The 20,663-nt window shown below is 38.7% G+C and overlaps 1 protein-coding gene across 1 annotated transcript in view; it reads right to left on the bottom strand.

The window, feature by feature from the left end:
• Positions 1-20,663, bottom strand: part of DNAH12 (dynein axonemal heavy chain 12) — a 269,687-nt gene that overhangs the window by 30,121 nt on the left and 218,903 nt on the right. Inside the window, exons 63-67 of the mRNA XM_063661044.1 lie at positions 11,945-12,103; positions 11,630-11,774; positions 1,224-1,374; positions 762-1,015; positions 93-233 (exon numbers count right to left, since the gene is read on the bottom strand). Coding sequence (XP_063517114.1) covers positions 93-233; positions 762-1,015; positions 1,224-1,374; positions 11,630-11,774; positions 11,945-12,103 — 850 coding nt within the window. The remainder of the gene's footprint in view (positions 1-92; positions 234-761; positions 1,016-1,223; positions 1,375-11,629; positions 11,775-11,944; positions 12,104-20,663) is intronic.

The raw sequence follows: 20,663 nt of genomic DNA, 5'->3' as shown, positions 1-20,663 counted from the left end.
AAATTTTATAAAAGCATTATTAAATAAAATTTTACACTTCTATATTTGATCACTATAAAACACATTTTAAAAGTTCCAAAAGATGAAATTACCAATTCCTTTCCACGGCATCCCTTGAAAAACTCAGGATCAGAAACTGGATCAGTGAGATATGATTGAAGGAGATTCAGCCGAAGACCCGTGGGAGGTTCATTAGTCATTTTTACTCCATTCTGTAGAATTGTTACTGGGAACTAAGACAAAATAAATGGAGAGCATTATACAAGATAGCAAGTGGTGGTTCTAAAAGTGCATATACTAGTGGATTAAAAAACAGGCATAATGGAGGACTCCAGAAATATTTTAAAAACCTCTTAAGGTTAAGCATCTGAGGCTTGATTAAGATATGCAGACAGCTGGCCAGGCATGGTGGTGCACGCCTGAAATCCCAGCATTTTCGGAGGCTGAGGCGGGTGGATCACCTGAGGTCAGGAGTTCGAGACCAAGCTGGCTGACATGGTGAAACCCTGTTTCTATTAAAAATACAAAAATTAGCCGAGCATGGTGGTATGCGCCTGTAATCCCAGCTACTAGGGAGGCTGAGGCAGGAGAATCGCTTGAACCCGGGAGGCAAAGGTTGCGGTGAGCCGAGATTGCGCCACTGCACTCCAGCCTGGGAGACAGAGTAAGACTCCATCTCAAAACAAACAAAACAAACAAAACAAACAAGATTTACAGATAGCTAAGTAAATGTACTGAACTCTATAAGGAAATAAACATACTTTCGAAGATGGATAGCTTGTCAGCCAAAGCCTAAAGGATGGGTTACAGGTTTCAGAGGTAAAATCTTCACATATTTTTTCCAACATGGGCATCCAGGACACTGCAAGATGGCAATTCTGTAGGCACACCCAAGTTCCTTCTTCTATTGCTGCTTTAATCATTTTTGCTGCAATCGGTCCTTGTCCCTGTCCCAGTGAAATAGCTTGAAACTTATTTCCAGACATAGATTTATCATTTGCAAATTTCAGCAGGCCTATGAGAGGCACAAAAAAACGGTCACACTACTTACTCTAAAATTATAAAAAAGTGCCTTATGTATAGGTGTTTCATAATGAAAAATTCTAGTTACGTTTCTCTGTAAATATCGGATTTACTAACTGATTTATAATCATATAAGAAATGAGTATTGAGCAAGATGTTTTATTTATAATTTCTTAAAAGTTTACAGTATATGCACTTACTGGCCATAGGATCTGCTCCTGGAGATAGAACAAAAATTAAGGGAATGGTGCAATTTGAATCCAAGTAACTCTTTGTCAGATCAAATGGTGGAGGCTCTACAAACTTTTTCCCTAGTTTGTCAGTTACATAGTTTGTTATAGCTGGGGTTATCTGTTGAAGAGAAAAGATATGATCTTAAGAGCAACTTTTATTTCACATAACAGATTTGAATATTATTGAAAAACAACAAAGAATACAATTTGAGCCTAATGGTCAAAAAAAGCATGTAGCATCATAGACAAAGCACTAATTTCTCTAATAAATAAAAACTATATGCATTTCTAGGAGAAGACTATCCAAAAGAAAAATGGGCAAAGGAGACAAACTGCTTAGAGAAAATGAAGTACAAATTGATCCTAAACATATGAGGGATGCTCAATGTCACTCATTATAGCAGAGATTGCATATTGTCCCACTTATTTGTCTCTGTTTGGTATTAGAACCCCAAGTTTTCCTGGCATTTCTTGCAGGTAATGTGGCCATGTGACTAAGTTTTGGCCAGAGAGATACAAATAGAAATTATGTATGGATCTTCCAGATTATATTTTAAGGAAGCTATTTGCCTTCAACACTTTCTTTTCTTTTCGACATAGTGTTCACAAGCCAGCTTCCATTTTGCTGATGAGGACCACACTGTAAGCATGAAAGAACCTGAGTTTCTGGGTGATCTCAGAAGCTGAGCTTCCCTGTCAGCCCTTAATCATTTGCCTCTGAGCTGTTAGGAGAGAGAGAAATTAACTTCTATTTGATTTAAGCCACTGTACTTTAGGTCCCTTTGTTACAGCAGCTTCATTTATACTCTAATACTCATAATAAGAAAAATACAAATTATAACTATACTTAGATACCATTTTTAACCTATTGAATTGTTATATAAATGAGCCAAAGATGGCCTGGGAGGCCATGATATCCTGATATTTGGTGAAATAGCAGTCTACATGTTGCTGTGAAGGTATTTTTGGATGAGATTAATATTTAAATTAGTAGATTTGGAGTAAAGCAGATTGCCCTCCATAACGTGGTGGGCCTCATACAATCAGTTGAAAGCCTTAAGAAAGAAAAAAGCCTGATTTCTCCTGAGAAAGAGGACCTTTTGCCAGCAAACTGCCTTTGGACTTGAGCTGCAGCATCAACTCCTCCTTGAGTTTCCAGCCTGCCAGCTCACCGTGCAGATTCACCAGCGTCCACAATCACACCAGCCAATTCCTTTCAGAAAATCAATCAATCAATCAATCAATCAATTCCCCTCCCCTGTTGTTTTATTTCTCTGGAGAACAGAGGGAAACAAGTAGAAGGCTTGAATAATATAGGCTTTAATTCCATTTAGTTTAACTCAATTCAATTCAACTTAATTCATAGACATTTGTTGAGCTTCTACCATCTGCCAGACACTGCTCTAAATCCTGCCAATATAGAGCAAAATAACACATGAATCTTGACCTCAAGAAGCTCATAGTCTAGTGGGAGATCCTAAAAAATAAGCCGACAATTATTGTTCACTCTAATGGGGTAAGTGCCATGGTATATAAGCACAGGCTTCCAAACATGGCAGACAAAGCAAAAACCCTACATGTGGTATTGAAACAATATCTCTACTGCCCATCAGGGAGCCATTCTGTAAAGTGCAAATAGGCAGCTGTTCCCAGATACAAAGCTATTAAGTTTTCGCCATGAACAAGGGAGGCTACTGGTGATAAAATAATGAATAAACCATTGTTTAGGGGTTCCAGGGACTTAAAGTGACTCTCTAGTGAGAGTCACTGTGTATGTCTATACACAGACACATATGCACACACAACTATCAGGGAAGAATGAGATGAATATTAACCAAGTACAAAGGTCTTTGGGAATCAGGGTAAGGAATAAAACATTTATGTAGGCCTCTGTTTAAATCTACTCAGAGACAGAGCATTCGATAATGTTCCTTGTGAGACTTTACTAAAACGGTAAAATTTTTTTTAAAAAAAGAAGGAAGGAACCTCTGCAGACTTAAATGTCCCTGTCTGACAGCTTTGAAGAGAGCAGTGGCTCTCCCAGCATGCAGCTGGAGATCTGGGAACTGGCAGACTGCCTCCTCAAGTGGGTCCCTGACCCCTGACCCCCGAGCAGCCTAACTGGGAGGCACCCCCCAGTAGGGGCAGACTGACACCTCACACGGCCGGGTACTCCTCTGAGACAAAACTTCCAGAGGAATGATCAGACAGCAGCATTCGCGGTTCACGAAAATCCGCTGTTTTGCAGCCACCACTGCTGGTACCCAGGCAAACAGGGTCTGGAGTGGACCTCTAGCAAACTCCAACAGACCTGCAGCCGAGGGTCCTGTCTGTTAGAAGGAAAACTAACAAACAGAAAGGACATCCACACCAAAAACCCAATCTGTACATCACCATCATCAAAGACCAAAAGTAGATAAAACCACAAAGATGGGGAAAAAACAGAGCAGAAAAATGGAAACTCTAAAAAGCAGAGCGCCTCTCCTCCTCCAAAGGAACGCAGCTCCTCACCAGCAATGGAATAAAGCTGGACAGAGAATGACTTTGACGAGTTGAGAGAAGAAGGCTTCAGACGATCAAACTACTCTAAGCTACAGGAGGAAATTCAAACCAAAGGCAAAGAAGTTGAAAACTTTGAAAAAAATTTAGATGAATGTATAACTAGAATAACCAAAACAGAGAGGTGCTTAAAGGAGCTGATGGAGCTGAAAGCCAAAGCTCGAGAACTGGAGCCGATGTGATCCACTGGAAGAAAGGGTATCAGTGATGGAAGATGAAATGAATGAAATGAAGTGAGAAGGGAAGTTTAGAGAAAAAAGAATAAAAAGAAACGAACAGAGCCTCCAAGAAATATGGGACTATGTGAAAAGACGAAATCTACGTCTGATTGGTGTACCTGAAAGTGACGGGGAGAATGGAACCAAGTTGGAAAATACTCTGCAGGATATTATTCAGGAGAACTTCCCCAATCTAGCAAGGCAGGCCAACATTCAGATTCAAGAAATATAGAGAACGCCACAAAGATACTCCTCGAGAAGAGCAACTCCAAGACACATAATTGTCAGATTCACCAAAGTTGAAATGAAGGAAAAAATGTTAAGGGCAGCCAGAGAGAAAGGTCGGGTTACCCACAAAGGGAAGCCCATCAGACTAACAGCTGATCTCTTGGCAGAAACTCTATAAGCCAGAAGAGAGTGGGGGCCAATATTCAACATTCTTAAAGAAAAGAATTTTCAACCCAGAATTTCATATCCAGCCAAACTAAGCTTCATAAGTGAAGGAGAAATAAAATCCTTTACAGACAAGCAAATGCTGAGAGATTTTGTCACCACCAGGCCTGCCCTAAAAGAGCTCCTGAAGGAAGTACTAAATATGGAAAGGAACAACCAGTACCAACCACTGCAAAATCATGCCAAATTGTAAAGACCATCGAGGCTAGGAAGAAACTGCATCAACTAACGAGCAAAATAACCAGCTAACATCATAATGACAGGATCAAATTCACACATAACAATACTAACTTTAAATGTAAATGGACTAAATGCTCCAATTAAAAGACACAGACTGGCAAATTGGATAAAGAGTCAAGACCCATCAGTGTGCTGTATTCAGGAGACCCATCTCATGTGCAGAGACACACATAGGCTCAAAATGAAAGGATGGAGGAAGATCTACCAAGCAAATGGAAAACAAAAAAAGGCAGGAGTTGCAATCCTACTCTCTGATAAAACAGACTTTAAACCAAGAAAGATCAAAAGAAACAAAGAAGGCCATTACATAATGGTAAAGGGATCAATTCAACAAGAAGAGCTAACTATCCTAAATATATATGCACCCAATACAGAAGCACCCAGATTCATAAAGCAAGTCCTGAGTGACCTACAAAGAGACTTAGACTCCCACACAATAATAATGGGAGACTTTAACACCCCACTGTCAACATTAGACAGATCAACAACACAGAAAGTTAACAAGGATACCCAGAAATTGAACTCAGCTCTGCACCAAGCGGACCTAATAGACATCTACAGAACTCTCCACCCCAAATCAACAGAATATACATTTTTTTCAGCACCACACCACACCTATTCCAAAATTGACCACATAGTTGGAAGTAAAACTCTCCTCAGCAAATGTAAAAGAATAGAAATTATAAGAAACTGTCTGTCAGACGACAGTGCAATCAAACTAGAACTCAGGATTAAGAAACTCACTCAAAACCGCTCAACTACATGGAAACTGAACAACCTGCTCCTGAATGACTACTGGGTACACAACGAAATGAAGGCAGAAATAAAGATGTTCTTTGAAACCAACGAGAACAAAGACACAACATACCAGAATCTCTGGGACACATTCAAAGCAGTGTGTAGAGGGAAATTTATAGCACTAAATGCCCACAAGAGAAAGCAGGAAAGATCCAAAATTGACACATCACAATTAAAAGAACTAGAGAAGCAAGAGCAAACACATTCCAAAGCTAGCAGAAGGCAAGAAATAACTAAGATCAGAGCAGAACTGAAGGAAATAGAGACACAAAAAACCCTTCAAAAAATTAATGAATCCAGGAGCTGGTTTTTTGAAAGGATCAACAAAATTGATAGACTGCTAGCAAGACTAATAAAGAAGAAAAGAGAGAAGAATCAAATAGACGCAATAAAAAATGATAAAGGGATATCACCACCGATCCCACAGAAATACAAACTACCATCAGAGAATACTACAAACACCTCTACGCAAATAAACTAGAAAATCTAGAAGAAATGGATAAATTCCTCGACACATACACCCTCCCAAGACTAAACCAGGAAGAAGTTGAATCTCTGAATAGACCAATAACAGGCTCTGAAATTGTGGCAATAATCAATAGCTTACCAACCAAAAAGAGTCCAGGACCAGATGGATTCACAGCCAAATTCTACCAAAGGTACAATGAGGAACTGGTACCATTCCTTCTGAAACTATTCCAATCAATAGAAAAAGAGGAAATCCTCCCTAACTCATTTTATGAGGCCAGCATCATCCTGATACCAAAGCCAGGCAGAGACACAACCGAAAAAGAGAATTTTAGACCAATATCCTTGATGAACATTGATGCAAAAATCCTCAATAAAATACTGGCAAACCAAATCCAGCAGCACATCAAAAAGCTTATCCACCATAATCAAGTGGGCTTCATCCCTGGGATGCAAGGCTGGTTCCACATACGCAAATCAATAAATGTCATCCAGCATATAAACAGAACCAAAGACAAAAACCATATGATTATCTCAATAGATGCAGAAAAGGCCTTTGACAAAATTCAACAACGCTTCATGCTAAAAACTCTCAGTAAATTAGGTATTGATGGGATGTATCTCAAAATAGTAAGAGCTATCTATGACAAACCCACAGCCAATATTATACTGAATGGGCAAAAACTGGAAGCATTCCCTTTGAAAACTGGCACAAGACAGGGATGCCCTCTCTCTCCACTCCTATTCAACATAGTGTTGGAAGTTCTGGCCAGGGCAATTAGGCAACAGAAGGAAATAAAGGGTATTCAATTAGGAAAACAGGAAGTCAAATTGTCCCTGTTTGCAGATGACATGATTGTATATCTAGAAAACCCCATTGTCTCAGCCCAAAGTCTCCTTAAGCTGATAAGCAAATTCAGCAAAGTCTCAGGATACAAAATCAATGTACAAAAATCACAAGCATTCTTATACACCAATAACAGACAAACAGAGAGCCAAATCATGAGTGAACTCCCATTCACAATTGCTTTAAAGAGAATAAAATACCTAGGAATCCAACTTACAAGGGACGTGAAGGACCTCTTCAAGGAGAACTACAAACCACTGCTCAATGAAATAAAAGAGGATACAAACAAATGGAAGAACATTCCATGCTCATCTGTAGGAAAAATCAATATTGTGAAAATGGCCATACTGCCCAAGGTAATTTACAGATTCAATGCCATCCCCATCAAGCTACCAATGACTTTCTTCACAGAATTGGAAAAAACTACTTTGAAGTTCATATGGCACCAAAAAAGAGCCCGCATCGCCAAGTCAATCCTAAGCCAAAAGAACAAAGCTGGAGGCATCACGCTACCTGCCTTCAAACTATACTACAAGGCTACAGTAACCAAAACAGCATGGTACTGGTACCAAAACAGAGATATAGACCAATGGAACAGAACAGAGCCCTCAGAAATAACGCCGCATATCTACAACTATCTGATCTTTGACAAACCTGAGAAAAGCAAGCAATGGGGAAAGGATTCCCTATTTAATAAATGGTGCTGGGAAAACTGGCTAGCCATATGTAGAAAGCTGAAACTGGATCCCTTCCTTACACCTTATACAAAAATTAATTCAAGATGGATTAAAGACTTAAATGTTAGACCTAAAACCATAAAAACCCTAGAAGAAAACCTAGGCATTACCATTCAGGACATAGGCATGGGCAAGGACTTCATGTCTAAAACACCAAAAGCAATGGCAACAAAAGCCAAAATTGACAAATGGGATCTAATTAAACTAAAGAGCTTCTGCACAGCAAAAGAAACTACCATCAGAGTGAACAGGCAACCTACAAAATGGGAGAAAATTTTCGCAACCTACTCATCTGACAAAGGGCTAATATCCAGAATCTACAATGAACCCAAACAAATTTACAAGAAAAAAACAAACAACCCCATCAAAAAGTGGGCGAAGGACATGAACAGACACTTCTCAAAAGAAGACATTTATGCAGCCAAAAAACACATGAAAAAATGCTCACCATCACTGGCCATCAGAGAAATGCAAATCAAAACCACAATGAGATACCATCTCACACCAGTTAGAATGGCGATCATTAAAAAGTCAGGAAACAACAGGTGCTGGAGAGGATGTGGAGAAATAGGAACACTTTTACACTGTTGGTGGGACTGTAAACTAGTTCAACCATTGTGGAAGTCAGTGTGGTGATTCCTCAGGGATCTAGAACTAGAAATACCATTTGAGCCAGCCATCCCATTACTGGGTATATACCCAAAGGACTATAAATCATGCTGTTATAAAGACACATGCACCCGTATGTTTATTGCGGCACTATTCACAATAGCAAAGACTTGGAACAAACCCAAATGTCCAACAACGATAGACTGGATTAAGAAAATGTGGCACATATACACCATGGAATACTATGCAGCCATAAAAAATGATGAGTTCATGTCCTTTGTAGGGACATGGATGAAATTGGAAATCATCATTCTCAGTAAACTATCGCAAGAACAAAAAGCCAAACACCGCATATTCTCACTCATAGGTGGGAATTGAACAATGAGAACACATGGACACAGGAAGGGGAACATCACACTTCGGGGACTGTTGTGGGGTGGGGGGAGCGGGGAGGGATAGCTTTAGGAGATATACCTAATGCTAAATGACGAGTTAATGGGTGCAGCACACCAGCATGGCACATGTATACATATATAACTAACCTGCGCATTGTGCACATGTACCCTAAAACTTAAAGTATAATAATAATAAAAAAAATAAATAAATAAAAATAAATTTAAAACATAAAAAAAGAAGGAAGAAACTAAGGGACTATTGCAATCACTTTCAACACCTTCATATTTTTCATGGTGTAGGTGAAGTGACTTACTGGTAAAGATTCTTTCCTCAAACAAACCTTAGTTAGGCAGGCTCCTCTGAACCGCTTTTTCTATGAGGCCTTGTCTTCAAGAGCCCAGTTGTAGCAAGAATCCTGCTAGCCAGTTTAGTGAGAGTCCCCCACCCTCTACATCTGATCACTCTCCATATCTGATCAAATTCCTCATACCCTGCCATCACCCAGGTGGTATCTCATCACCCTGGCCTGCTTTCAGCAAGAATTCTGTTAGGTCAGGGTAGCAAGAAATCCCCCTACCCTTGGTGTCTCTTCTTATTAATTTCCCCCCACCCTGCTCCTTGACTATAAATCCCCAACTGTGTCTGCTGTATTTGGAACTAAGCCTGAGCTCTCTTTCCTACTGTGATAGTCTTGAACAAAGTCTTCCTTACTGCTTTAACATTTGTTATGAATAATTTTTTAGCATTACTCAAAGTTTAAACTAGATGTATGAACATGGTTTTTTGTTTTCTTTCTATTACAAAATTATCCGTTTGTAATACTATGATCACCTTTTTTGAATTTGTGAACATTGGTATCAGCCTACTTATCTCACCTTTGGAAAAATTTCTGTGCATGTTTGAACTAATAAAATTGTGACATGTACAAAATTTTCTGCCATTTTCTACTTTTACCTATGATGTCGTTATAGGGATTGGATATACCCTACCACCACAAACAATTTAAAAAACAGGCACAATTAATGAAACCACCATTTTTGCACAGGGAGCAATAGGTGGTGTAGGACTGTAATCACTCAGAAAAAGAAAACAAACTGAATGCTATTCTCTCAGCTTTCTTCTTGGAGGTATGCTACACTGTGGAACAGGGAGAGTTATTAAGGCAGAGCAATGCAGTGACACTGAGTTGGGAAAACAAGAAAAGACTACAAAGGGGCCAAGGCTGCTGGAAGTTGCAGAGTTCTAAGTAGGATAGAACTATCCAGGAAGAGTTCAGAAATCTGCTCACAGTACCTCTGAATCCTTGCTGAACACTATGGTGTGTATGCATGAGACTAAGGAAAGAGCATCTGAGATGCTGTAACCAGGAGATCTGGGGAACTACCACTGTTCATGAAGGCTGGGACTCATTCAGGTTCCCAAAAGCCATAGAGAGTCCTTAGTGATCGCTTGGAGAATTCGGTAAAGGCCCCAGACGGGTGGCACTTTGGTAGAGCTAAACTACGCATTGAATAAAGGCTATTCTAGACCAGTCCTAACAAATCTTAAACAATATTTGAAAGGAACAATTCAAACTTCAGTAATCTAACTACATAACCACAGAAGTTGACAAATGTTCTGTAGAAGGCCAGATAGGAAATATTTTAGGCTTTGTGGGACATATACAGTTTCTGTTGCATGTTCTTTTTTATTTTATTATTTTTTTTTTTATGAGACAGAGTCTCGCTCTGCCACCCAGGCTGGAGTGCAGTGGTTCGATCTTGGCTCACTGCAACCTCTGCCTCCCAGGTTCAAGTGATTCTCTTGCCTCAGCTTCCTGAGCTTGAACTCCTGACCTAGCAATCCACCCACCTCGGCCTCCCAAAGTGCTGGGATTACAGGCATGAGCCATCGTGCCCTGATACATGTTCTTTTTAAGGCAACTTTTTTTTTTTTTTTGAGATGGAGTCTCGCTCTATTGCCCAGGCTGTAGCTCAGTGGTACAATCTCTGCTCACTGCAACCTCCACCTCCCCAGTTCAAACGATTCTCCTTCTTCAGCCTCCTGAATAGCTGGGACTACAGGCATGCACCACCATGCCTGGCTAATTTTTGTATTTTTAGTAGTGACAGGGTTTCACCATCTTGGCCAGGCTGGTCTTGAATTTCTGACCTCAAGTGATCTGTCCTCCTTGTTCTCCCAAAGGCTGGGATTACAGGCATGAGCCACTGTGCCCAGTCAAAACTACTCTTTAAAAATATAAAAAACATTCTTAGTTCATGGGATGGACCAAAGAGGTCGTGGGGCTGGATTTGGCCCACAGGTGTTTGTTGATCCCTGAACTAGCAGGACAGAACTCAACAATCTTTACAGGAAAATGAAATCTAACTCATCAACAATGTGATATTCACAAAGTCCAATATCCAATCAAACATTATTAGACATGCCAAGAAGCAGGAAAATATCATGTATAACTAAAAGTAAAATCAGTCAATAGAAACAGATCCAGAAATGATGGAATTAGTAGTCAGTAATTTTAAAACAGTTATAACTGTGTTCAACTATTTAAAAGAAAATATTAGCAGATAAAAAGAGAAATAGGATACAAAAAAAGAACCAAACAAATTTTTTAGAGATGAAATATACAATTACTAAAATTAAAATGGGAAAGGGATTTGTAGCAGATTAGACAATACAAAAGAAGAAATCAACAAATGTAAAGAGAGCAACAGAAACTACCCAAACTGATGCAAGGAGATACCAAGGCTTAAAAAATAATTAACAAAGTATCAATTACATTATATTACATTAGCATCACATTAGGCAATCTAATGTATATGCAACTGAAATCCTGGGTGGGATGAAATAATATTTGAAGAAATAATAACCAAAAATATTCCCAAACTGAGGAAAACAGTAAACCCACAGATCTAAATCCAAGGAGCTCAATGAACTGTAAGCTGGATAATCAATCTGAGAGTTAAAGAATCAAATAACAATAACTTTAATCCTAGCACTTCATAACTGACAAATTATCTGGGTTCCAAATAGAACACATTGGTCTTTTACCTTATCAGGTCTTAAACACCGAAGAATTATTATTTTCTGCAGTTCATTTAGGTTCTTATCCATTGGTGCTGGAAATTTAGCATTATGTGGCTCTTTACTGTCATAGATTTCTCGCCATTCATATATATGTTCACAAAAATGTTGCCTAATGGAAAAAAGCTTAAGAATTATTCTTTTTATTGGGAAAAACTTAAAAGAGATTGTTGAACAAGGAGTAGAAACCAGACAGCTATAGGACCATTTAAAAATCACTAAATTGAAGAACAGGTTTACCTATTGCCATTCAATGATAAATCATCAAATTTAAACAATTACCTGAGTCCTCTGAAGGCAGGAAATTCACTTGCACGACAAATTTCCTCCCAGCTTTTGTCCTGTAGCCAAGTTGGATCAGGATTTTTCTCAGCACTTTTAAGACTTACTCCTCCAGTTAAAAGAAACATCAGTTCCTGGTATTCAATCTCTTTCCTTGCCCTGTATTCCCAAAATAAGGACTATTATAAAATTGTTGATTTTAAAATTGAATGATGTCAACTTCTGCTTTTGTAACCTGGATAGAATAACTTGGACTGTACTTACCCACCTGCTGTAAACAACTAGAAAACTGGACAAAATTAATGAAACAACTGTTTTTTGAAATTGTGCAACAGCCAGTGCAGGACTGTGGCCTCTGAGAAGAGGTGAATAAAGTGACCCCCGTTCCTCAGCAGGCTGCCTGGAGGCACTTTCTAGACTACAGAGCAGGGAGGTGTGATCAGAATCAGAGCTCTGCAGTATTGCTGAATTGAGGAAACCAGCATTATATTAAGTTCTCCTCAACAGTATTGCTGAGTTGAGGACATCAGCATTAGGGAAAGCTTAGGTGATTAGAGTTTGTGAGCAGAGGAGGAAGATGAATGGAAAAGGTGAATGAATGTCTTAAAAATCTACAGAGGTGCTCTCTTGGTTCTAACGATAAATACAGCCAGGCATTACTCATAAAATTTTTAGTCACACATTCTAAGAAGTGTGTTGTTAGGCGATTTCATCATTGTGTGAACATCATAACGTGTACTTATACAAATCTAGATGGTGTATATGGTATAGCCTGTTGCTCCTAGGCTATAAATCTGTATAGCATATTACCATACTGAATACAGTAAGCAGTATATTACTGTACTGAATACTGTACAGCATATCACTGTACTGAATACAGTAAGCAGCTGTAACATAATGGCATGTATTTGTGTATCTAAACATAGAAAAAAACAGTAGAAATATGGTATTATAATCGTATGGCACCGCCGTTGCATATGCAGTTTGTTGCTGACTAAAACATTGTTATGTGGCACATGACTGTACTAAGGCGTGCATCAGTAAGGTAAAATTCCAGGAAGCCAGCAAAAGGACATCTAAGGGGCTGTAAACTGAAAGCTCCCAGAGATCACACAAGACTAGGAAATATAGGTTCTTGCCAACCAGAGTTGAGTCTTTGTTCAGCACCAGAGGAATTCAGGTCTCCTTAGTAGTGAAGCTAACATAGCCTTAGAGTAAAGGTTACTCTAAAACTACTATAAGAAAGCTTAAACACAAGTCTTCTTCTTTTTTTTAAGAGATGGCGTCTTGCTCTGTCATCCAGCCTGGAAGTGCAGTGGCACAATCATAGTTCACTGCAGCCTCAAACTTCTGAGCTTAAGTAATCTTCCTGGCTTAGCCTTCTGAGTAGCTGAGATTAGAGGTGTGGGCCACTGCACCTAGAATAAGTCTTGAAAAGATCAAACTAATCCAGTAGCAATTTAACTACCTAAAAAAGTGAAGTCTAAAGCTCTTTAAAGGAATACAAAATGTCCAGCATTTACCAATATAAAATTCACAGCATCCATAACTAGGAAAAAAATTGGTCTTAGATATAGATGTAGATGTGAAAGAGATAATTTAACTAGCCAATAAGAATGTTAAAATAGTTATCATAAACATGCTGAAGGAGTTAAAGCAAAGCATGAACATAATAGAAGAAATAGGCAATATTAAATAGACCAAACACAACCCCTAAAAATAAAAATACATAACCTGTTATAGGAATAGAAAAAAACCTAAAGATAAAAATATAAAAATTGAGATATTTACTTATTTCTTTTCCAGATGTATAGATATTGAAAAGATTCATTACAAGTAGACCTACACTACAAGATATCTTAGGGGAAGTTTCAGATAATTGGAACTCTGGATCTACACCAAAGAATAAAGAACAATAGAAATGGTAACTTTGTGGGTAAACATAAAAGATTTTTTTAAAAAATCATTAATATTTAAGTGTCTGTAAAAGATAATGTCAGGAATTTGGAAATCATCACTCACATCCTCACAATAAGGAAAAAGCTGAACAAACTGAAAATCAGCAACTTTTCTTAGATACATCAGAGAACTGAGGTCATATGGCTAACTCACTGCCTCCTAACTGGTAAGAGACAGATAAATACAGAGAATCCTAAATTACAGAAGCTCAGGTTATTATCAATAATAACCTTGAATGTAAACAAATTAAATTTCCCAATTAAAATATATAAACTGGCTAAATGAATAAAAAGCACCCAACTATATGCTGCCTACATGAAACTCACCTCACCTGAAAAGACAAGAGACTGACAGTAACAGGATGAAAAGAGATATTCCACACCAACGAAAACCAAAAGGAAGTAGGAGTAGCTATATTTACATCAGAAAAAAACAGACTTTAAGTTAAAAAGTACCAAGAGACAAATAATAACATTATATAATAATAAGGGAATCAATTCAACAAGAGAATATAACAATTATAAAAATACATGCACCTGGCCAGGCACGGTGGCTCACGCCTGTAATCCCAGCACTTTAGGAGGCCCTAGGCAGGAGGACTGCTTGAGCCCAGGAGCTCCAGACCAGCCTGGGTCACACAGGGAGACCCTCTATTTTAATAATAAAATTTTTGTAAAAGAGAAACTTTTCAGCCGGGCACGGTGGCTCATGCCTGTAATCCCAGCACTTTGGGAGGCCAAGGAGGGCAGATCACCTGAGGTCGGGAGTTCAGGACCAGCCTAAGCAACATGGAGAAACCCTGTTTCTAATAAAAATAGAAAATTAGCCAGGCATGGTGACGTATGCCTGTAATCCCAGCTACTTGGGAGGCTGAGGCAGGAGAATCGCTTGAACCTGGGAGGCGGAGGTTGTGGTGAACCAAGATTGCGCCATTGCACTCTAGCCTGGGCAAGAAGAGTGAAACTCCATCTCAAAAAAAAAAAAAAAATATATATATATATACACATATGCATCCAACACCAGAGCACCCAGATATACAAAGCAAATATTATTAGATCTAAAGGTAGAGGTAGACCCCAATACAACAACAGTTGGAGACTTCAACACCCCACTCTTAGCATTGGACAGATCATCTAGACAGAAAGTCAACAAAGAAACTGCAAATTTAAACTGTACCATAGAACAAAAAGACCTAAAAGACATTTACAGAACATTTCACAGTAGTTGCAGAATACACATTCTCTTCATCAGCACATAAAACATTCTCCAGGATTGGCCATATGTTAGGACACAAAAAAGAAACCTTAAAAAATTGTTTCAATTGAACTAATATTAAGTATCTTATCTGACCACAATGGAATAAAAGTATAAACCAATAACAAGAGGAACACTCAGAATTATACAAATACATGAAAACTAAACAACATGCTCCTGAGTGACCAACTGATTAAAAAAAGAAATTAAGACAGAAAGTAAAAAATACCTCACCCCTGTAATCCTAGCACTTTGGGAGGCTGAGGCAGGCAGATTGCTTGAGTCCAGGGATTCAAGACCAACCTGGGCAACATGGCAAAACCTTGTCTCTACCAAAAACAGAAAAAATTAGCCAAGTGTGGGGGCATATGCCTGCAGTCCCAGCTACTCAGGAGGCTGATGTGGGAGGATTGCTTGAGCCCAGGAGGTTGAAAGCACAGTGAGCTGTGATCATGCCACTGCACTCCAGCCTGGGGGACAGAGTGACACCCTGTTTAAAAAAAAAAAAAATTCCCTGAAGCAAATGAAAATAGAAACACAGCATACCAAAACGTATGGGACACAACAAAAGCCATATTTATAGCAAGTTTATAGCAAGTATAGCAAGAGGCAAGTTTATAGCAATAAATGCCTACATTAAAAAGTAGAAAGATTTCAAATAAATAAGCTAATGATGCACCTCAAGAAAACTAGAAAAGCAAGAACAAACCAAACTCAAAATTAGAAAAAGGAAAAAAAAAAAAAAAGCAGAAATAAATGACATTGAGACTAAAAAAATAGAAAAGATCAATGAAACAAAAAGCTGTTTTTTTCAAAAAGATCAACAAAATTGACAGAGCATTAACTAGACTAAGAAAAAAAGAGAAGACCCAAATAAAATCACGAACAAAAGGAGACATTACAGTTGATACCGTGGAAATACAAAAGATCATCAGAGACTATTATAAACAATTAGAAACTAATCAATTTGAGAACCTAGAGAAGATGGCTAAATTTGTTGACACATACAACCTCTCAAGATTGAACCAAGAAGAAATAGAAAACCTGAATAGATCAATAATGAGTAATGAGATTGAATCACAGTGATGAAAAGGAAATCAAGAAAGAAAAGTCCAGGACCAGATGTCTTCACTGCTGAATTCTACCAAACTTTTAAAGAACTAATATTTTTTAAAATTCTTCTCAAACTATTCCCAAAAATTGAAGGGGAGGGAATTCTTCCAAACCCATTTTACAAGGCCAGCATAACCCTGACGCCAAAACCAGATAAAAACACAACATAAAAAAACTATAGACCAATGTCTCTGATGAACATAAATGTAAAAATCTTCAACAAAATCTGAATTCAACAGCACATCAAAAATATCATACGCTATAATCAAGTGGATTTATCTTAGGGATGCAAGGATTATTCAACCTACACAAATAATGTGATACAACAGAATGAAGGACAAAAACAACATCATCATCTCAATAGATCCAGAAAAAGCGTTTGATAAAATTCAATATCCCTCATAAAACTCTCAATAAATTAGGCATAGAAGGAAGTACCTCAACACAATAAAGGCCATATAAGACAAACCCACAGCTACCATATATTGAACTGGAACAAGACAAGGATACCCGCTCTCATCACTCTTATTCAACATATTAATAGTACTGAAAGTCTTAGCCAGAGCAATTAGGCAAGGGAAAAAAAATGAAGGGCATTCAAATTAGAAAGGAGGAAGTCAAATTGTCCCTGTTTGTGGATGAGATGATTTTATATATAGAAAAACTTAGACTCTACCAAAAAAACTATTCTTTTTAATTTTATTATTATTATACTTTAAGTTTTAGGGTACATGTGCACAATGGGCAGGTTAGTTACATATGTATACATGTGCCATGCTGGTGTGCTGCACCCATTAACTCGTCATTTAGCATTAGGTATATCTCCTAATGCTATCCCTCCCCCCTCCCCCCACCCCACAACAGTCCCCAGAGTGTGATGTTCCCCTTCCTGTGTCCATGTGTTCTCATTGTTCAATTCCCACCTATGAGTGAGAATATGCGGTGTTTGGTTTTTTGTCCTTGTGATAGTTTGCTGAGAATGATGATTTCCAATTTCATCCATGTCCCTACAAAGGACATGAACTCATCATTTTTAATGGCTGCATAGTATTCCATGGTGTATATGTGCCACATTTTCTTAATCCAGTCTATCGTTGTTGGACATTTGGGTCGGTTCCAAGTCTTTGCTATTGTGAATGGTGCCGCAATAAACATACGGGTGCATGTGTCTTTATAGCAGCATGATTTATAGTCCTTTGGGTATATACCCAGTAATGGGATGGCTGGGTCAAATGGTATTTCTAGTTCTAGATCCCTGAGGAATCACCACACTGACTTCCACAATGGTTGAACTAGTTTACAGTCCCACCAACAGTGTAAAAGGGTTCCTATTTCTCCACATCCTCTCCAGCACCTGTTGTTTCCTGACTTTTTAATGATTGCCATTCTAACTGGTGTGAGATGGTATCTCATTGTGGTTTTGATTTGCATTTCTCTGATGGCCAGTGACGGTGAGCATTTTTTCATGTGTTTTACCAAAAAAACTCTTAAAACTAATAAATTCAGTAAAGTTTCAGGATATAGATATCAACATACAAAAATTGGTGGTGTTTTTATATAAGAACAATGAACTAGCTGGAAAAGAAATCAAGAAAGTAATCCCATCTGCAAAAATTACAAAAAATAAAATACCTAGGAATAAATTTAACCAAGGAGGTGAAGGCTCTCTACAAGGAAAACTTAAAAAACACCAAAAAACAATGATGAAAGAAATTGAAGAAGACACCAAAAAATAGAATGAGTTCCCATCTTCATGGACTAGAAAAATTAATATTGTTAAAATGACTATACTACCCAAGGTGATCAAAAGATTCAATGCACTCTCTATCAATATACCAATGACGTTGTTCACAGAAATAGAAAAAAAAAATCCTAAAATTTGCATGGAACCACGAAAGACCCCAAATAGCCAAAACAATACTAAGCAAAAAGAACAAATCTAGATGCATCACAGTACCAGGCTTCAAAATATACCACAAAGCTCTATTAATGAAAACAGCATGGTACTGGCATACAACCAGACACACAGACCAGTGGAACAGAATAGAGAACCCAGAAATTAATCCATGTATCTACAGCCAACTGACTTTTGAGAAAGATGCCAAGAACATTGATTGGGGAAGGACAGTCTCTTCAGTAAATGGTTCTGGGGAAAATTGGATATCCATCTGCAGAAGAACAAAACTAGACTCTCTCCTCTTATTCTACACAAAAATCAACTCAAAATGGCTTAAAGACCTAAATGTAAAACCTGAAGCTATAAAACTACTAGAAGAAAACATGAGGAAATGCTTCAGGACATCGGTCCTGGAAAAGATTTTATGAATAAGAACTCAAAAGTATAGGCAACAAAAGCAAAATATAAATAAGTGGGATTATATCAAACTAAAAAGCTTCTGCACACCAAAAGACACAATCAACACAATGAAAAGACAACCTACAGAATGGGAGAAAATATTTGCAAACTGGCCAGATGTGGTGGCTTACTCCTGTAATCCCAGCACTTTGGGAGCCTGAGGCAGGTGGATCACGAGGTCAGGAGTTCGAGACGAGCCTGGCCAACATAGTGAAACCCTATCTCTACTAAAAATACAAACAACAACAACAACAACAAAAAACATTAGCCAGGCATGGTGGCGGGTGCCTGTAAACCCAGCTACCGAGGAGGCTGAGGTGGGAGAATCACTTGAACACAGGAGGCAGAGGTTGCAGTAAGACGAGATCATGCCACCACTGCACTCCAGCCTGGGCGACAGACGGAGACTCAAAAAAAAGAAAAAAAAAAAAAGAAAGAAAAGAAAATATTTGCAAACTATTCATCCACCAAAGAATTAATATCCAGAATATACAAGGAACTCAGACATATCAACAGAAAAAAAAATCTAATTTTTAAATGGGCAAATGAGGCTAGCACAGTGGTTCATGCATGTAATCTCAGCACTTTGGGAGGCCAAGGCAGGTGGATCACTTTAGCCCAGGAGTGTGTGACTGGGCAACACAGCAAAACCCTGTCTCTACAAAAAGAAAAATACAAAAATTAGCCAAGCATGGTAGCTTGTGCCTGTGTCCCAGCTACTTGGGAAGCTGGGGTGGGAGGATCACCTGAGCCGGGCAGGTGGAGGTTGCAGTGAGCCAAGAAAGTGCCACTGCACTCCAGCCTGGGTGACAGAGTGAGACTCTGTCTCAAAAGAAAAAAAAATAGGCAAATGATCTGAACAGACAGTTCTCAAAGGACAACACACAAATGGCCAAAAACACATGAAAAAATGTTTGATATCACTAATAATTAGGGAAATTGTAGGGAAAAGAAAGAGAGATCAGACTGTTACTGTGTCTAGATAGAAAGGGAAGACATAAGAGACTCTATTTTGAAAAAGACCTGTACTTTAAACAATTGCTTTGCTGAGATGTTGTTAATTTGTAGCTTTGCCCCGTCACTTTGACCCAACTACTTTGACCCAACCTGGAGCTCACAAAAACATGTGTTGTATGAAATCAAGGTTTAAGGGATCCAGGGCTGTGCAGGACATGCCTTGTTAACAAAATGTTTACAAGCAGTATACTTGGTAAAAGTCATCGCCATTCTCTAGTTTCAATAAACCAGGGGCACAATGCACTGTGGAAAGCTGCAGGGGCCTCTGCCCTTGAAAGCTGGGTATTGTCCAAAGTTTCTCCCCATGTGATAGTCTGAAATAGGGCCTCGTGGGATGAGAAAGACCTGACCGTCCCCCAGCCTGACACCCGTAAAGGGTCTGTGCTAAGGTGGATTAGTAAAAGAGGAAAGCCTCTTGCAGCTGACATAGAGGAAGGCCACTGTCTCCTGCCTGTCCCTGGGAACTGAATGTCTCGGTGTAAAACCCGATTGTACATTTGTTCAATTCTAAGATAGGAGAAAAACCACCCTATGGTGGGAGGTGAGACATGTTTGCAGCGATGCTGCCTTGTTATTCTTTACTCTGCTGAGATGTTTGGGTGGAGAAAAACATAAATCTGGCCCATGTACACGTTTAGGCAGAGTATCTTCCCTTGAACTTAATTATAACATAGATTCTTTTGCTCACATGTTTTTTGCTGACCTTCGCCTTATTATCACCCTGCTCTCCTTCTACATTCCTTTTTGCTAAAATAATGAAAATAATAATCAATAAAAACTGAGGGAACTCAGAGGTCGATGCCGGTGCAGGTCCTTGGTATGCTGAGTACCAGTCCCCTGGACCCACTGTTGTTTCTCTGTACTTTGTCTCTGTGTCTTATTTCTTTTCTCAGTCTCTCGTCCCACCCAACTAGAAATACCCACAGGTGTGGAGGGGCAGGCCACCCCTTCAGGAAATGCAAATCAAAACCACAATGAGATATCATCTCACCCCAGTTAGAATGGCTATCATCAAAAAGC

This window comes from Pongo pygmaeus, chromosome 2 (genome assembly GCF_028885625.2).
Source record: "Pongo pygmaeus isolate AG05252 chromosome 2, NHGRI_mPonPyg2-v2.0_pri, whole genome shotgun sequence".
Lineage (NCBI taxonomy): Eukaryota > Metazoa > Chordata > Mammalia > Primates > Hominidae > Pongo > Pongo pygmaeus.
This window is presented reverse-complemented; position numbering and strand designations above follow the sequence as displayed.